The following is a 17639-nucleotide window of genomic DNA, read 5'->3' on the forward strand; positions in this document are numbered from 1 at the left end:
CTAAAAGCTCAGTAGCTCATTTACGCGTTATATTCTTCTGAAATCAATGGCTATGTACCATTATGAATGTTACCAATCCCAGATTGCCCGTTCAAGGAGTGTAATCCCTTCTTCTCAAGACCCCCCTCCTGCTCTTATAGATCCAGCCTGGGTTGCCATGGAAGCCTTAGAAATGGCTGTGCTATTTGAGCAGAGAGATAGAGCAGGTCCGGTGCCACAGGCTCTGCTAAAGCCTGGAGCATTCTACAGCATTTCCTTCTACTGTGGGTATACAAGGTGTTGGTCTCCATTGTGATGTTAATTATGCCATCAACAGAAAAGGACCTTGTTTCCTCCTGTTTTTTTTTTTTTTTTTTTTTTTTTTACATAAATCCTCCTTGGTTCAATGAAAAATGCAGAGTAGTTGAGAGATAGAAAGAAAGAAAGAAAGAAAGAAAGAAAGAAAGAAAGAGAGAACTGAATAGAATATAATACTATTAGAATAAAATAGAATTCATGGCAAATAACTTGTTGCTGAACATGTCCCACGAGTAAAATAGAATGTGCATTATTGGTTGATACTCATAGTCTAATAGCCAATACTGTTTTAATATTGCGTGTTGTGTTTCCAATCAATATCAGTAAGAGAATCGTTCGTGCCAGGCGCTACCATCGTCATATGGAAATTATGTGGTCCTAGCTGACGTTTGATTGGACAAGAACCATTACACTGACAGCTGCCTTGTCCAATAACTGCTCTGGATTCATTCGGAATTTGCAATACCGTTTGTCTATTGGTCAGAATGTGCGTTGTCTTGGCTAGTTTGCACGATATCGCTGCCTGCTTCATTCCAAGGATGCATTTGCTTTGGTGGATGCTGAAAGAGAAGACCGCTCTCTGTGCTCAATAGCATTTTGAGTTATCAAATATAGCTAATTTTCAGGAATTGAGAGATACTATTTCTCTCCAAAGAGAATTTAAAATGGATGAAATGGAGGAAGAATTAAAATGCCCTGTATGCGGATCGTTTTTCCGGGAGCCAATCATTCTACCGTGCTCCCACAACATTTGCCTGGCTTGCGCTCGGAATATCCTAGTGCAGACCCCGGACGCTGAATCTCCGCAGAGTAGCCGTGCTTCTGGCTCGGGGGTCTCCGACTATGACTACCTGGACATTGATAAGATGAGCTTGTACAGCGAGGCGGACAGTGGATACGGTTCGTATGGTGGCTTCGTTAGTGCCCCGACCACCCCTTGCCAGAAATCCCCAAACGGGGTGCGTGTTTTCCCCCCTGCCGTCCCCCAACCCCCTCCCCAGCACCACTTGCTAGGACACCCCGGCTCCCTACCTCCTATCCCCCGCAACTCCTGCATCACATGCCCGCAGTGCCATCGCAGCCTCATCTTGGACGAGAGGGGGCTCCGCGGGTTTGCCAAAAACCGGGTGCTGGAAGGGGTCGTGGACCGGTACCAGCAGAGCAAAGCGGCCGCCCTCAAGTGTCAGCTCTGCGAGAAGAGTCCCAACGAGGCCACGGTGATGTGCGAGCAATGCGACGTGTTCTACTGCGACCCTTGTCGCTTGAGGTGCCACCCTCCCCGAGGTCCGCTAGCCAAGCATCGCCTCGTACCCCCTGCACAGGGCCATATAAGCCGTCGGACAAGTCCCCGGAAGATCTCCACTTGTACGGAGCACGAACTGGAGAACCTAAGCATGTACTGTGTTCAGTGTAAGATGCCGGTGTGTTACCAGTGTTTAGAAGAAGGGAAACACGGGACACATGAAGTCAAGGCTCTGGGAGCTATGTGGAAACTGCACAAGGTAGGATAACGTGTGCCAAATGGTTACATTTATAGGCTACCTCTATTTTTCCAATGTCATAACGCGCATAAACTCATCTGTTATAGCCCTAAATGGGTCCCTACGAATTTCGTTCGTCATACATTTTAATAAGCATAACTTTTTAGTTCCAAGTTAAATTGATTGTGTGTTCCCACAATTTGATTAAATAGATAAAATAATGTGTGATAATAGCCTAAATGATTACATTTTTTGTTCACATTTCACTTCAGTATCTGTTTAGTAGCCTGTTTTGATGAGCTGCCAGCCTATCTGCTCCAAGGTTGTCAGTAAATCAACTTGGACAAGGCTGTAGCAAAATCTAATTTTTACTGGAGTCGCTCCAGTCCGTCTCTCTCTCTCTCTCATAATAAATGGTCCCGGTAAACTCGAGGGCCCAGACGCAGTGGTAGAGTCATAAGGTTCTTGTTGAAATTCAGTTCACGAGCTGGAGAGGGCCAGCAACAGTATTCCTGCATCAGGGGGAAACGCTTCCATCTCCATTCCTGGAACCCTATAAAGTCAGCACCCTTTTTTGATTATTAACTCAGTAGGCTGCCTGTCACTTCCGTACGTGACATATGACAAAATACATTATACTGTGCCTTTGGAAGAGGTGACATAGGCTGCATCCCAATTGACACTCAATACCCTCTATAGTTCACTACTTTTGACAAGGGCCTGCACTGTAATATAGTAATATAGTAATAATATAAGGGAATACGGTGTCTTTTGGGACATAGACGTTGTGTTTCTATCTCCATACTCTAGTCTTTTCTGGTCCCCTTTTACATTCTCAGCTGTTCAACGTGCCAATATATAATATGTATACACTACCGGTCAAAGGTTTGGACACACCTACTCATTCAAGTTTTTGTTTTGTTTATTTTAACAGTTCTTTACATTGTAGAATAATAGTGAAGACATCAAAACTATGAAATAGCACATATGGAATCATGTAGTAATAAAAAAAAAGTGTTAAACAAATCTAAATATATTTTATATTTGAGATTCTTCAAATAGCCACCTGTTACAGGAGGGGGTCGCAGTTCCGGAGCGACCCACTAGGTGTCATCCGCTAATAACCGCTAGGCAACTCCTCACTCCACAGTCTGGACTAATCGGTATCCTATTGGTGTCACCTGTGTCTACATTTTACATTTTAGTCATTTTAGCAGACGCTCTTATCCAGAGCGACTTTACAGTTTAGTGAGTGGATACATGGTCTACCTGTTCACCTGTGTATTCATGCCCTCACTTCCCTGTGTTCCCTTGCTCGGTTTTCTCTGCTAGTTTCTCTATGTCCAGCAGTACTACTCAGTGTCTGATCGGAGACCTATGAACAGGTACTTGAGAAGTGTTCTGCCTGTTTCGTTATTTGTTTCAGTCGTAGGTAGTATTTCGTATTTTGGCTGTCAGACGGTTTTTTGGAGACTTATTTGCTCCGCCTTTCTTTTATGGTGTTAAGTCCGTTATTTTGTATATTGGCTTCGGGACCACCAGTAAAGATCCTTGTTTCACCATCTCTGCCTACTGCCTACTGTATATCCTGCACCGCACCTGGGTCACACCTCACACCAACCCTTACAGAAAACGGAGCCAAAATGAGATTCTTCAAGTAGCCACACTTTGCCTTGATGACAGCTTTGCACACTCTTGACATTCTCTCAACCAGCTTCATGAGGTAGTTACCTGGAATGCATTTCAATTAACAGGTGTGCCTTCTTAAAAGTTAATTTGTGGAGTTTCTTTCCTTCTTAACGTGTTTGAGCCAATCTGTTGTGTTGTGACAAGGTAGTGGGGTATACAGAAGATAGCCCTATTTGGTAAAAGACCAAGTCCATATTATGGCAAGAACAGCTCAAATAAGCAAAGAGAAACGACAGTCCATCATTACTTTAAGACATGAAGGTCAGTCAATATGGAACATTTCAAGAACATTGAAAGTTTCTTCAAGTGCAGTCAAAAAAAACATCAAGCGCTATGATGAAACTGGCTCTCATGAGGACCACCACAGGAATGGAAGACCCAGAGTTACCTCTGCTGCAGAGGATAAGTTCATTAGAGTTACCAGCCTCAGAAATTGCAGCCCAAATGAATGCTTCAGAGTTCAAGTAACAGACACATGTCAACATCAACTGTTCAGAGGAGACTGTGTGAATCAGGCCTTTATGGTCAAATTGCTGCAAAGAAACCACTACTAAAGGATACCAATAAGAAGAAGAGACCTGCTTGGGCCAAGAAACACTAGCAATTGACATTAGACCGGTGGACATTTGTGCTTTGGTCTGGAGTCCAAATTGGAGATTTTTGGTTCCAACCACCGTGTCTTTGTGAGACGCCGTGTGGGTGAACGGATGAGCTCCGCATGTGTAGTTCCCACTGTAAAGTATGGAGGAGGAGGTGTTATGGTGTGGGGGTCCTTTGCTGGTGACACTGTCTGTGATTAATTTAGAATTCAAGGCACACTTAACCAGCATGGCTACCACAGCATTCTGCAGTGATACGCCATCCCATCTGGATTGGGCTTAGTGGGACTATCATTTGTTTTTCAACAGGACAATGACCCAACACACCTCCAGGCTGTGTAAGGGCTATTTTACCAAGAAGGAGAGTGATAGAGTGCTGCATCAGATGACCTGGCCTCCACAATCCCCCGACCTCAACCCAATTGAGATGGTTTGGAATGAGACGGATGGCAGAGTGAAGGAAAAGCAACCAACAAGTGCTCAGCATATGTGGGAAGTCCTTCAAGACTGTTGGAAAATTCATTCCAGGTGAAGCTGGTTGAGAGAATGCCAAGCGTGTGCAAAGCTGTCATCAAGGCAAAGGGTGGCTAATTTGAAGATGATCTCACATGGCTGTGTTTCAGTGGGCTGCAGAGGATCTCACATGGCTGTGTTTCAATGAGCTACAGATGATCTCACATGACTGTGTTTCAATGAGCTACAGATGATCTCACATGGCTCTGTTTCAGTGGGCTACAGATGTCAAGCCCACTTTAGAGAGTCTGATGTTATTTGGAGATCTGAGTTGTCATGGGCAACACACACACACGCACGCACACACACACACACACATACAGCTCTCTCTCCATCCTAGCTCTCTCTCCCTCCCACCTCCACTCTCCCAGCTCCACTCTCCCAGCTCCACTCTCCCAGCTCCCCTCTCCCAGCTCCCCTCTCCCAGCTCCCCTCTCTCAGTTCTCCCTCCCAGCTCTCTCTCCCTCCCAGCTCTCTCTCTCTCCCACCCAGCTCTCTCTCTCTCTCTCCCTCCCAGCTCTCTCTCCCTCCCAGCACCCAATGTGTCATTCCATGAGTAGGAGGAGAGGGCCAGATATAGCAACTATCCCCCAACCCCCCCCCCCCCCCCCCCCCCCCCCCACACACACACACACACTCTACAGAAATCATACATAACAACGTGTATGCTTGAAATTCTGCGCAAATATACACGCATACTGTGCACAGTGAAGTGAAAACACCCAACTCTATGCATGGATCTGTCCTCCACTCTTGACATTTCATTTTATTCAAAATGTTTCTTTATCTCTGTGAAATCTATGAAAGGAAATAATACAGATTTGATTCATTATTCGGGAACCAATAGGGGTGGACCAGTAAATATTGGCCTTGGTTTGGTTTGCCTGCCTAGTTTCCCTGATCCCTCCCAAATGGCACCCCTTTTCCCTACATTATATAGTGCACTACTTTAGAGCCCTGGCATGTGTCCTGGTCAAAAGTAGTGCACTACACAGGGAATAGAGGGACATTTGAGACGCAGCCGATGGTCTGTTATTGTGTTATTCTTTTAGGCTCTGTTTTGACCTGTCATGTAAAGCTGTTGCATATGGAGCCTCAGGAGATGGCCATGGGGAGGGAGGGAGGGAGGGAGGGAGAGAGAGAGAGAGCGAGCATCAAAACACTCTCTCATGTAAAAGGATGTCAGGCTTCAGTATGGAGTCAGGCGCAGGACACAGAGCTAGTAGACAACGTACTTTACTCGTAAAATCACAAATGAACATAAACTCCACGCAGGGAGGACAATCCCGCTCACCAAACATAGAACAAACACGCACACAACACAGTGGGAGCCAGAGGGTTAAATAGGAAACAAATCATAGACATAATGGGAACCAGGTGTGAACAATGAAGACAAAACAAGTAGAACACAGAAACATCGATTGGTGGCAGCTAGTACTCAGGTGACGACGAACGCCGAAGCCTGCCCGAGCAAGGAGGAGGAGCAGCCTCGGCTGAATCCATGACAGTACCCCCCACTTGACACGCGGCTCCAGTCGTGCGCCGACACCGGCCTCGGGGACGGCCAGGAGGACGCGGCGCAGGGCGAGTCGGATGACGACGGTGGAAATCCCTCAACATGGAGGGATCTAGGATGTCCCTCCTAGGGACCCAGCACCGTTCCTCCGGACCGTATCCATCCCACTCCACGAGATACTGCAGGCCCCCCACCCGACGCCTCGATCCAGGATGGAACGGACCGAGTACGCCGGTGCCTCCTCGATGTCCAGTGGGGGCGGAGGAACCTCCCGTATCTCAGACTCCTGGAGTGGACCAGCTACCACCGGCCTGAGGAGAGACACATGGAACGAGGGGTTAATACGATACTCAGGAGAAAGCTGTAACCTATAACAAACCTCCTTCAATCTCCTCAGGACTTTAAATGGCCCCACAAACCGCCGACCCAGCTTCCGGCAGGGCAGGCGAAGGGGCAGGTTTCGGGTCGAGAGCCAGACCCGGTCCCCCGGTGCATACACTGGAGCCTCACTGCGGTGGCGGTCGGCGCTCGCCTTTTTGTCGCCTGATGGCCCAGTGCCAAGGAGGGATCTGGATGAGCCAGCACTGGAGCCGAGGTAAACAGGTCCTTCAGATGCCTAAAAGCCCTGTCCGCCTCAGCTGACCACCGCAGTCGCACCGGTCCCCCCTTCAGCAAGGAGGTAATGGGAGCTTCTACCTGACCAAAGCCCAGATAAACCTCCGTTAGTAGTTGGCAAACCCTAAGAATCACTGCACCTCCTTGACCGTGGTTGGAGTCGGCCAATTACGCACGACCAAAATGCGGTCGATCTCCATCTCCACCCCTGATGAGGACAGGTGGTGCCCTAGGAAGGAGATGGACTTTTGAAAGAACAGACATTTCTCCACCTTGACGTACAGGTCATGTTCCAACAGTCGACCAAGCACCTTGCGCACCAGGGACACATGCTCGGCTCGTGTAGCGGAGTATATTAGAATATCATCTATATACACCACTACACCCTGTCCGTGCAGGTCCCTGAAAATCTCATCAACAAAGGATTGGAAGACTGATGGAGCATTCATCAACCCGTACGGCATGACGAGGTACTCATAGTGCCCAGATGTGGTACTAAATGCCGTCTTCCACTCATCTCCCTCCCGGATACGCACCAGGTTGTACGCGTCCTGAGATCCAATTTAGTGATGCAATGAGAGGTAGTGGATAACTGTACTTAATAGTGATCTGATTGATACCACGGTAGTCAATGCACGGGCGTAACCCTCCATCCTTCTTCTTCACAAAAAAGAAACTTGAGGAGACGGGTGAAGTGGATGTATCCCTGTCCCAGAGATTCGGAGACATATGTTTCCATAGCAGCCGTCTCTTCCTGTGACAGAGGATACACGTGTCTCCGGGGAAGTGCAGCACCTACCTGGAGATTTATCGCACAATCCCCCTGTCGATGGGGTGGTAATTGAGTCGCCCTATTTTTACAGAAGGCGAGAGCCAAATCGGCATATTCAGGGGGAATGTGCATAGTGGAGACCTAGTTTGGACTTTCCACCGCAGTTGCACCTATGGAAACACCTACACACCTCCCCGAGCACTGACGTGACCATCCCTTGAGAGCCCTCTGTTGCCATGAAATCGTGGGGTCATGAGAGTTTAACTAGGGAAGGCCCAACACCACTGGAAACGCAGGAGAATCGATCAGAAAGAGACTAATTCTCTCCTCATGACCCTCCTGTGTCCTCATCCAGAGTGGAGCTGTGACCTCCCTAATCAGGCCTGAGCCTAAAGGGCGACTATCTAAGGCGTGTACAGGGAAGGGCACATCAACAGGAACAATAGGAATCCCTAAACTACGGGAAAACTGACGATTTAACAAAGTTCCCAGCTGCGCCTGAATCTACGAGGTGCGTGTTTCTGTCAGGCGTCAGTGTGTAGCGGTAGGACGGAGTCAGGCGCAGGACACAGAGCTAGTAGACAACGTACTTTACTCGTAAAATCACAAATGAACATAAACTCCACGCAGGGAGGACAATCCCGCTCACCAGCATAGAACAAACACGCACACAACACAGTGGGAGCCAGAGGGTTAAATAGGAAACAAATCATAGACATAATGGGAACCAGGTGTGTACAATGAAGACAAAACAAGTAGAACACAGAAACATCAATCGGTGGCAGCTAGTACTCTGGTGACGACGAACGCCGAAGCCTGCCCGAGCAAGGAGGAGGAGCAGCCTCGGCTGAATCCGTGACAAAGGCAGCATCAAAACACACACCAAAAAATATTTTCTCTCATACAATCAAATAGGATGCATGGGGGGGGAGTAGCTCTGTTTTGTATCATCGAAACTGTGATTATATGTTTCTACAGGCAACATAGTTTAAATTAAGCCTCTAAAATCAGTAGATCAATATATCCTCAAGCAACCGGGAGGAGAGTGAGCGGTCAGTTATTTACAACAGCGAACCAATCTGTGGGTAAAGCGACGCTGCGACTCAAACACAACAAGCCATGGCTTCCCTTAAAAGAAAAGACCAAGAACAACTGAGAGCAACGAGCAGCTAAAAGGATATCCAGGAAAACATAGCTAAAATGCTCTCAGTGCTCACCAAAACAAATAAACTGTTACTATCTGTTGTTAAAAAGGTAGATTTGCTCGAAAGGAAAGTAGAGTCCATCATGTCAGATGTGCATATACAGGGCGAGTGGATGAACAGGACAACAAAATTGGCAACAAAGGTGCAAACTTTAGAAGATGAACTGGACCAGCAAGAAAACAGAATGAGACGAAAACAACATGAGAATATTGTCCTTACCGGAAGAGGAGGAAGAAGAAGGAGACCGTTCCAGCTACGTGATCAAACCGATATCAGAGGAGCTTGGCGTGGATGTATCACCGGAGGATCTGGAGCGATGCCATCGGATTGGCGTGAAACAGAAGAACGCTAAATACCCTCGCATGGTAATCTTTAAGCTGTGGAACTGTCAGACCAAAGTCAACATTCTAAAGGCACAGGGGGAAAGCAGATCAAAATCCACGGCCAGTCCATTAAATTCATCCAGGAATGCAAGCAATTCATTCCGATCAGACAAAGGACGAAAAGGGAATCAAGGGAAATAATATTTGATTCCTGGAAGAATGGAAGGGAACACAGAGGATGGAGTTCACAAGCACCAATTAAACCCTGAACAGGCTGCAGGAAATCTTTCCAGTTGAAAGAGAGCCCAATGCCCTGAGGAGATGAAGAAGTGTAAAAAAAAGTGATTAGCACACTAGGCTACATACAGGGATTAGCACACTAGGCTACATACAGGGATTAGCACACTAGGCTACATACAGGGATAAGCACACTAGGCTACATACAGGGATAAGCACACTAGGCTACATACAGGGATAAGCACACTAGGCTACATACAGGGATGCCCAAGACCAGCTTACCGTTAGTTGAGACAATATTATTTCCCCCTCCCCAAATACAATCTAGACTCTATTGTCCCCAAGTAACTGTTCTTCTCTAGGAAGTAACGATAAAATTAGCCGATGCCAATGAGATACATGGACACTGAAAATACAATATAAAAGAGGAAATATAGCATGTAAGTCAATAATTGGTCTATGGATGTGGGGGTGTATGTATATGTGTAGGAGGGCGGGAGAGAATAGGTGTAGGGTTAGGGTATATGATGTGTGTGGAGGCATAGGGTATACATTTTACATTTTAGTCATTTAGCAGACGCTCTTATCCAGAGCGACTTACAGTTAGTGAGTGCATACATTATTTTATACTGGCCCCCATGGGAATTGAACCCACAACCCTGGCGTTGCAAACGCCATGCTCTACCAACTGAGCTACATCCCTGCCGGCCATTCCCTCCCCTACCCTGGATGACGCAGGGCCAATTATGCGCCACCATTATTCATTACAATATTTAGTTGAGGTTTAGGGTTTAGTGAATGATTTGTCCCAAATACAATGCTTTTAGTTTTTGAAATATTTAGGACTAACTTATTCCTTGCCCCTCATTCTGAAACTAACTGCAGCTCTTTGTTAAGTGTTGCTGTCATTTCAGTCGCTGTGGTAGCTGATGTGTATAGTGTTGAGTCATCTGCATACATAGACACACTGGCTTTACTCAAAGCCAGTGGCATGTCCTTAGTAAAGATTGATAAAATTAAGGGGCCTAGACAGCTGCCCTGGGGAATTCCTGATTCTACCTGGATTATGTTGGAGAGGCTTCCATTAAAGAACACCCTCTGTGTTCTGTTAGACAGGTAACTCTTTATCCACATTATAGCAGGGGGTGTAAAGCCATAACACATACGTTTTTCCAGCAGCAGACTATGATCGATAATGTCAAAAGCCGCACTGAAGTCTAACAAAACAGCCCCCTCAATCTTTTTATCATCAATTTCTCTCAACCAATCATCAGTCATTTGTGTAAGTGCTGTGTTTGTTGAATGTCCTTCCCTATAAGCGTGCTGAAAGTCTGTTGTCAATTTGTTTACTGTAAAGTAGCATTGTATCTGGTCAAACACAATTTTGTTAATATGGGCTATTTTAACACTTTTCTGGGAAGCTTGATTGTTTTTATTGCTTTACTGGGAAGCTTATCAGAAGTAGACATGCTCATGTTATTTATATTTGAGCTGATAGTGCAGGGTGAGCTGCACACAGTGGACTTCCTACTTCCTCTGTTGATCCTACAGCTATTGTATTCCTACTAGGGCACATAAATAGGTACTGTTAGTACTGAGGCAGTGTGCCCTAGTAGGAATACAATAGCTGTAGGATCAACAGAGGCATTCAGGGCAGTTAGGGGGACATAAATTAAGTTACTTACAGTGAGGGAAAAAAGTATTTGATCCCCTGCTGATTTTGTACGTTTGCCCACTGACAAAGACATGATCAGTCTATAATGTTAATGGTAGGTTTATTTGAACAGTGAGAGACAGAATAACAACAAAAAAATCCAGAAAAACGCATGTTATAAAGTGATTTGCATTTTAATGAGGGAAATAAGTATTTGACCCCTCTGCAAAACATTACTTAGTACTTTGTGGCAAAACCCTTGTTGGCAATCACAGAGGTCAGACGTTTCTTGTAGTTGGCCACCAGGTTTGCAAACATCTCAGGAGGGATTTTGTCCCACTCCTCTTTGCAGATCTTCTCCAAGTCATTAAGGTTTCGAGCCTGACGTTTGGCAACTCGAACCTTCAGCTCCCTCCACAGATTTTCTATGGGATTAAGGTCTGGAGATTGGCTAGGCCACTCCAGGACCTTAATGTGTTTCTTCTTGAGCCACTCCTTTGTTGCCTTGGCCGTGTGTTTTGGGTCATTGTCATGCTGGAATACCCATCCACGACCCATTTTCAATGCCCTGGCTTAGGGAAGGAGGTTCTCACCCAAGATTTTACGGTACATGGCCCCGTCCATCGTCCCTTTGATGCGGTGAAGTTGTCCTGTCCCCTTAGCAGAAAAACACCCCCAAAGCATAATGTTTCCACCTCCATTTTTGACGGTGGGGATGGAGTTCTTGGGGTCATAGGCAGCATTCCTCCTCCTCCAAACACAGCGAGTTGAGTTGATGCCAAAGAGCTCGATTTTGGTCTCATCTGACCACAACACTTTCACCCAGTTCTCCTCTGAATCATTCAGATGTTCATTGGCAAACTTCAGACTGGCCTGTATATGTGCTTTCTTGAGCAGGGGGACCTTGCGGGCGCTGCAGGATTTCAGTCCTTCACGGCGTAGTGTGTTACCAATTGTTTTCTTGGTGACTATGGTCCCAGCTGCCTTGAGATCATTGACAAGATCCTCCCGTGTAGTTCTGGGCTGATTCCTGACCATTCTCATGATCATTGCAACTCCACGAGGTGAGATCTTGCATGGAGCCCCAGGCCGAGGGAGATTGACAGTTATTTTGTGTTTCTTCCATTTGCGAATAATCGCACCAACTGTTGTCACTTTCTCACCAAGCTCCTTGGCGATGGTCTTGTAGCCCATTTCAGCCTTGTGTAGGTCTACAATCTTGTCCCTGACATCCTTGGAGAGCTCTTTGGTCTTGGCCATGGTGGAGAGTTTGGAATCTGATTGATTGATTGCTTCTGTGGACAGGTGTCTTTTATACAGGTAACAAACTGAGATTAGGAGCACTCCCTTTAAGAGTGTGCTCCTAATCTCAGCTCGTTACCTGTATAAAAGACACCTGGGAGCCAGAAATCTTTCTCATTGAGAGGGGGTCAAATACTTATTTCCCTCATTAAAATGTAAATCAATTTATAACATTTTTGACATGCGTTTTTCTGGATTTTTTTGTTGTTATTCTGTCTCTCACTGTTCAAATAAACCTACCATTAACATAATAGACTGATCATTTCTTTGTCAGTGGGCAAACGTACAAAATCAGCAGGGGATCAAATACTTTTTTCCCTCACTGTATGTTGTGTCTGCCAACGCCTCTGGGATAATGTAAATTTGCTGCAGCATTATGACAAGTCAGCGACACAATGGTAGGGATTCACTGAGCTGGTCTTGGGTTATTGGTAAGTCATTGTCTCAATGCAGCCTTGAGATGCGTGGACAGAGTCCAGGAGCCAAGATGATTTGGATGGACTCCGTCATTCCTGTTGAGCATCTTCTATTTCCAGAAGGTGTCGAAGTTATCTATAAAAGTGATATCAAACAGAGCTACAGTAATCTTTTAGCCAGGTGTGTAATGCCAGTAGCCTGCTGCATGACGATGGTACCAGACCTGAAATAGATGGCTGCTTTTTTGGAATCTTTCAGTGCTAGAATCAGTTCTTTTAGAAGGGAGTGTTGGAGGAGGAAAAGACGAAGGTTGGGGTAAACTGAGCCTGGTTGGGTATGGGAGGACAACGAGGGGAGGTGGGGATAAGCTTGGCTTGGTGGGGCAAGGTTGGGTAAGGATTGGAGGGTGGGTCAAACTTGGCTTGGGGGGCAAGGGGGAGTAAAGATGGGAGGTGGGGATAAGCTTGGCTTGGGTGGGTTAAAGGGGGGAGGAGAAGAGAGGGGGGGGGGGGTAGAGAGGGATGGATTTGGTTTGGGAGAAGGAAGGAATACACTCTCTCTAAGTAGACACCCACCAGTCACTGTACTTTAATTTCATTTATAAAGTAAGACAAACTGACCACAGTACTCCAATGACATAATCAATAAAATACACGTTTTTATTGGTACATTAGGAGAGGAGTTGAAGCTTAATTACGGCAGTGGGCTAAATCAGGGTCACACAGTGTTTCATGGTAGTCTTAAACTTTGAAACAAAAGTATACACATCACACACGTGGTTATGGGCTTACAAAAAAGAAGACAACTGTACCATGTCAGATAAAGAGTTGAAATGTATTCAATTTAGAGTTTGCATCCCAATATTAGACTTTATATATACACATCACAGAAGACTGAAATATAACAAAACCGTTTGACATAGAAACACCGGATTTTAGGCAGGGTTTTTTAAAATAATGTTTATTAAATATAAAATAATATATAGATATTTTTGGTACTTTTTACCCGTTTTTCTCCCCAATTGGTGGTTACAATCTTGTCCCATCGCTGCCACACGGACTCGGGAGAGGCGAAGGTGGAGAGCCATGCATATGCATCCTCCGAAACATGACCCTGCCAAGCCGCACTGCTTGCTTAACCCGGAAGCCAGCCGCACCGATGTGTCGGCGGAAACACAACTGCCGACCGAAGTCAGCGTGCATGCGCCGGTCCCGCCACAAGGAGTCGCTAGAGCGCAATGGGACAAGCACATCCCGGCCGGACAAACCCTCCCCTAACCCGGACGACGCTGGTCCAATTATGTGCCACCTCCCGGTCGCGGCCTGGGATCGAACCCGGGTCTGTAGTGACGCCACAACACTGCGATGCAGAGCCTTAGACCGCTGCGCCACTTGGGAGTCCCATTAATTATAAAATTATGAAATATATTAATAACATTCCACCCATGAGCCCACTAGATCATTTGACTGCAGGAAAGGGCTACATAGTGATCCATTCTTACTACTATATTTGTCGTCACACAGGGCCACGTGCTGACACAGACCAATCATGGGCCGGCAGGCTACGAGGAGGCTCGTGCCCTCAAGCCATAGACGTTAAGGTTGACTCTCTCAGGCAGGATGAAAATGACTACATCGATCCTTTGTTAGTTACGGCCACTTTCACCATGATCCTTTGTTAGTTACGGCCACGTTCACCATGATCCTTAGTGATTTTTTTTTGGTGCCATTCAGCTCCATTCAGCAATATGGTGCGCTTCAAATTAAAATACTTCAAGTGTAAATACTTCCTATGTAGTGCACTACTTTTGACCAGGGCTCATAGGGCTCATAGGGCTATGGTCAAAAGTAGTGCACTAGATAGGGAATAGGGTGCCAATTGGGACAGATCAATAGAGAAGTGACATTGTCGAATGGATCAGAGCCATTGTATTGTATATGCAGTTGTTTGCCTCCTTAAAAGTACAAAGACCTGCATTGTCAGACGGCATCACAGTGTTCTGTCATGTTCCTGTGGTCACAAAGAGCATTTCCTTGTAGTCCATTGTCCTTTGTCTCTTACTCTGTATTTCTCTGTCCCTGTCTCTGTCTGCATCCCAAATGGCAGCCTATTCCCTATATAGTGCACCACATTTGACCAAGAGCCCTACCAGAGCCGCCACTCTGTAGGGAATAGAGTCATTTGGGACGCAGCCTCGGTCTCAGACATTTTGTTCAGTCAAGGTGTCACGAATGCATTTCATTTATAATATCAAACATGATGTTGGCATGGCTCCCATTCTAAAGGACAACAGCACAGTCACACCTGCCACGGTGTCACCATAGCAACCAAATCCCCGTAGATGTTGTGTTAGATACGGTACCTGACCCCATATGATTTATCCCAGATGCTTTCCAGCATTCCATTTTGTGTGTGCGTTGGAGCTTTATGATGATTGGGACCATTACTCCCTCCTCCATCTATATCATTACTCCCTCCTCCATCTATGTCATTACTCCCTCCTCCATCTATATCATTACTCCCTCCTCCATCTATGTCATTACTCCCTCCTCCATCTATATCATTACTCCCTCCTCCATCTATGTCATTACTCCCTCCTCCATCTATGTCATTACTCCCTCCTCCATCTATATAATTACTCCCTCCTCCATCTATATCATTACTCCCTCCTCCATCTATATCATTACTCCCTCCTCCATCTATATCATTACTTCCTCCTCCATCTATATCATTACTCCCTCCTCCACCTATATCATTACTCCCTCCTCCATCTATATCATTACTCCCTCCTCCACCTATATCATTACTCCCTCCTCCATATATATCATTACTCCCTCCTCCATCTATATCATTACTCCCTCCTCCAATTACAGTGGGGAAAGAAAGTATTTAGTCAGCCACCAATTGTGCAAGTTCTCCCACTTAAAAAGATGAGAGAGGCCTGTAATTTTCATCATAGGTACACGTCAACTATGACAGACAAAATGAGAAAGAAAATCCAGAAAATCACATTGTAGTATTTTTAATGAATTTATTTGCAAATTATGGTGGAAAATAAGTATTTGGTCAATAACAAAAGTTTCTCAATACTTTGTTATATACCCTTTGTTGGCAATGACACAGGTCAAACATTTTCTGTAAGTCTTCACAAGGTTTTCACACACTGTTGCTGGTATTTTGGCCCATTCCTCCATGCAGATCTCCTCTAGAGCAGTGATGTTTTGGGGCTGTCGCTGGGCAACACGGACTTTCAACTCCCTCCAAAGATTTTCTATGGGGTTGAGATCTGGAGACTGGCTAGGCCACTCCAGGACCTTGAAATACTTCTTACGAAGCCACTCCTTCGTTGCCCGGGCGGTGTGTTTGGGATCATTGTCATGCTGAAAGACCCAGCCACGTTTCATCTTCAATGCCCTTGCTGATGGAAGGAGGTTTTCACTCAAAATCTCACGATACATGGCCCCATTCATTCTTTCCTTTACACGGATCAGTCGTCCTGGTCCCTTTGCAGAAAAACAGCCCCAAAGCATGATGTTTCCACCCCCATGCTTCACATTAGGTATGGTGTTCTTTGGATGCAACTCAGCATTCTTTGTCCTCCAAACACGACGAGTTGAGTTTTTACCAAAAAGTTATATTTTGGTTTCATCTGACCATATGACATTCTCCCAATCCTCTTCTGGATCATCCAAATGCACTCTAGCAAACTTCAGACGGGCCTGGACATGTACTGGCTTAAGCAGGGGGACACGTCTGGCACTGCAGGATTTGAGTCCCTGGCGGCGTAGTGTGTTACTGATGGTAGGCTTTGTTACTTTGGTCCCAGCTCTCTGCAGGTCATTCACTAGGTCCCCCCGTGTGGTTCTGGGATTTTTGCTCACCATTCTTGTGATCATTTTGACCCCACGGGGTGAGATCTTGCGTGGAGCCCCAGATCGAAGGAGATTATCAGTGATCTTGTATGTCTTCCATTTCCTAATAATTGCTCCCACAGTTGATTTCTTCAAACCAAGCTGCTTACCTATTGCAGATTCAGTCTTCCCAGCCTGGTGCAGGTCTACAATTTTGTTTCTGGTGTCCTTTGACAGCTCTTTGGTCTTGGCCATAGTGGAGTTTGGAGTGTGACTGTTTGAGGTTGTGGACAGATGTCTTTTATACTGATAACAAGTTCAAACAGGTGCCATTAATACAGGTAACGAGTGAAGGACAGAGGAGCCTCTTAAAGAAGAAGTTACAGGTCTGTGAGAGCCAGAAATCTTGCTTGTTTGTAGGTGACCAAATACTTATTTTCCACCATAATTTGCAAATAAATTCATAAAAAAATCCTACAATATGATTTTCTGGATTTTTTTTCCTCATTTTGTCTGTCATAGTTGACTTGTACCTATGATGAACATTACAGGCCTCTCTCATCTTTTTAAGTGGGAGAACTTGCACAATTGGGGGGTGACTAAATACTTTTTTCCCCCACTGTACATTAGAGTGTTTAGTTTGAGAAACAGCATGGAATAGCCTTCATTTCTCAGAACAAGAATAGACTGACGAGTTTCAGAAGAAAGTTCTTTGTTTGAGAATAGACTGACGAGTTTCAGAAGAAAGTTCTTTGTTTGAGAATAGACTGACGAGTTTCAGAAGAAAGTTCTTTGTTTCTGGCCATTTTGAGCCTGTAATCGAACCCACAATTGCTGATGCTCCAGATACTCAATTAGTCTCAAGAAGGCCCGTTTTATTGCTTCTTTAATCAGCACAACAGTTTTCAGCTGTGCTAACATAATTGCAAAAGCGTTTTCTAATGATCAATTAGCCTTTTAATATGATAAACCTGGATTAGCTAACACAACGGCCATTGGAACACAGGACTGATGGTTGCTGATAATGGGCCTCTGTACGCCTGTGTAGATATTCCATTAAAAATCAGCCGTTTCCTGATACAATAGCCATTTACAACATTAACAATGTCTACACTGTATTTCTGATCAATTTGATGTTATTTTAATGGACAAAAAAATTGCTTTTCTT

At 45.5% G+C, this 17639-nt stretch overlaps 1 protein-coding gene across 1 annotated transcript in view; it reads left to right on the forward strand.

Annotated features, from left to right (window-relative positions):
- Window positions 1–962: 962 nt before the first annotated feature.
- The window catches only part of LOC311145286 (E3 ubiquitin-protein ligase TRIM9-like), a gene marked incomplete at both ends in the record, with an annotated part of 46978 nt that continues 30301 nt past the window's right edge, over window positions 963–17639 (forward strand). Inside the window, one exon of the mRNA XM_084181520.1 lies at window positions 963–1799. Within this exon, the coding sequence (XP_084037646.1) occupies window positions 963–1799 (837 nt within the window). The remainder of the gene's footprint in view (window positions 1800–17639) is intronic.

Source organism: Coregonus lavaretus, assembly GCF_964263955.1.
Source record: "Coregonus lavaretus genome assembly, chromosome: 18".
NCBI lineage: Eukaryota > Metazoa > Chordata > Actinopteri > Salmoniformes > Salmonidae > Coregonus > Coregonus lavaretus.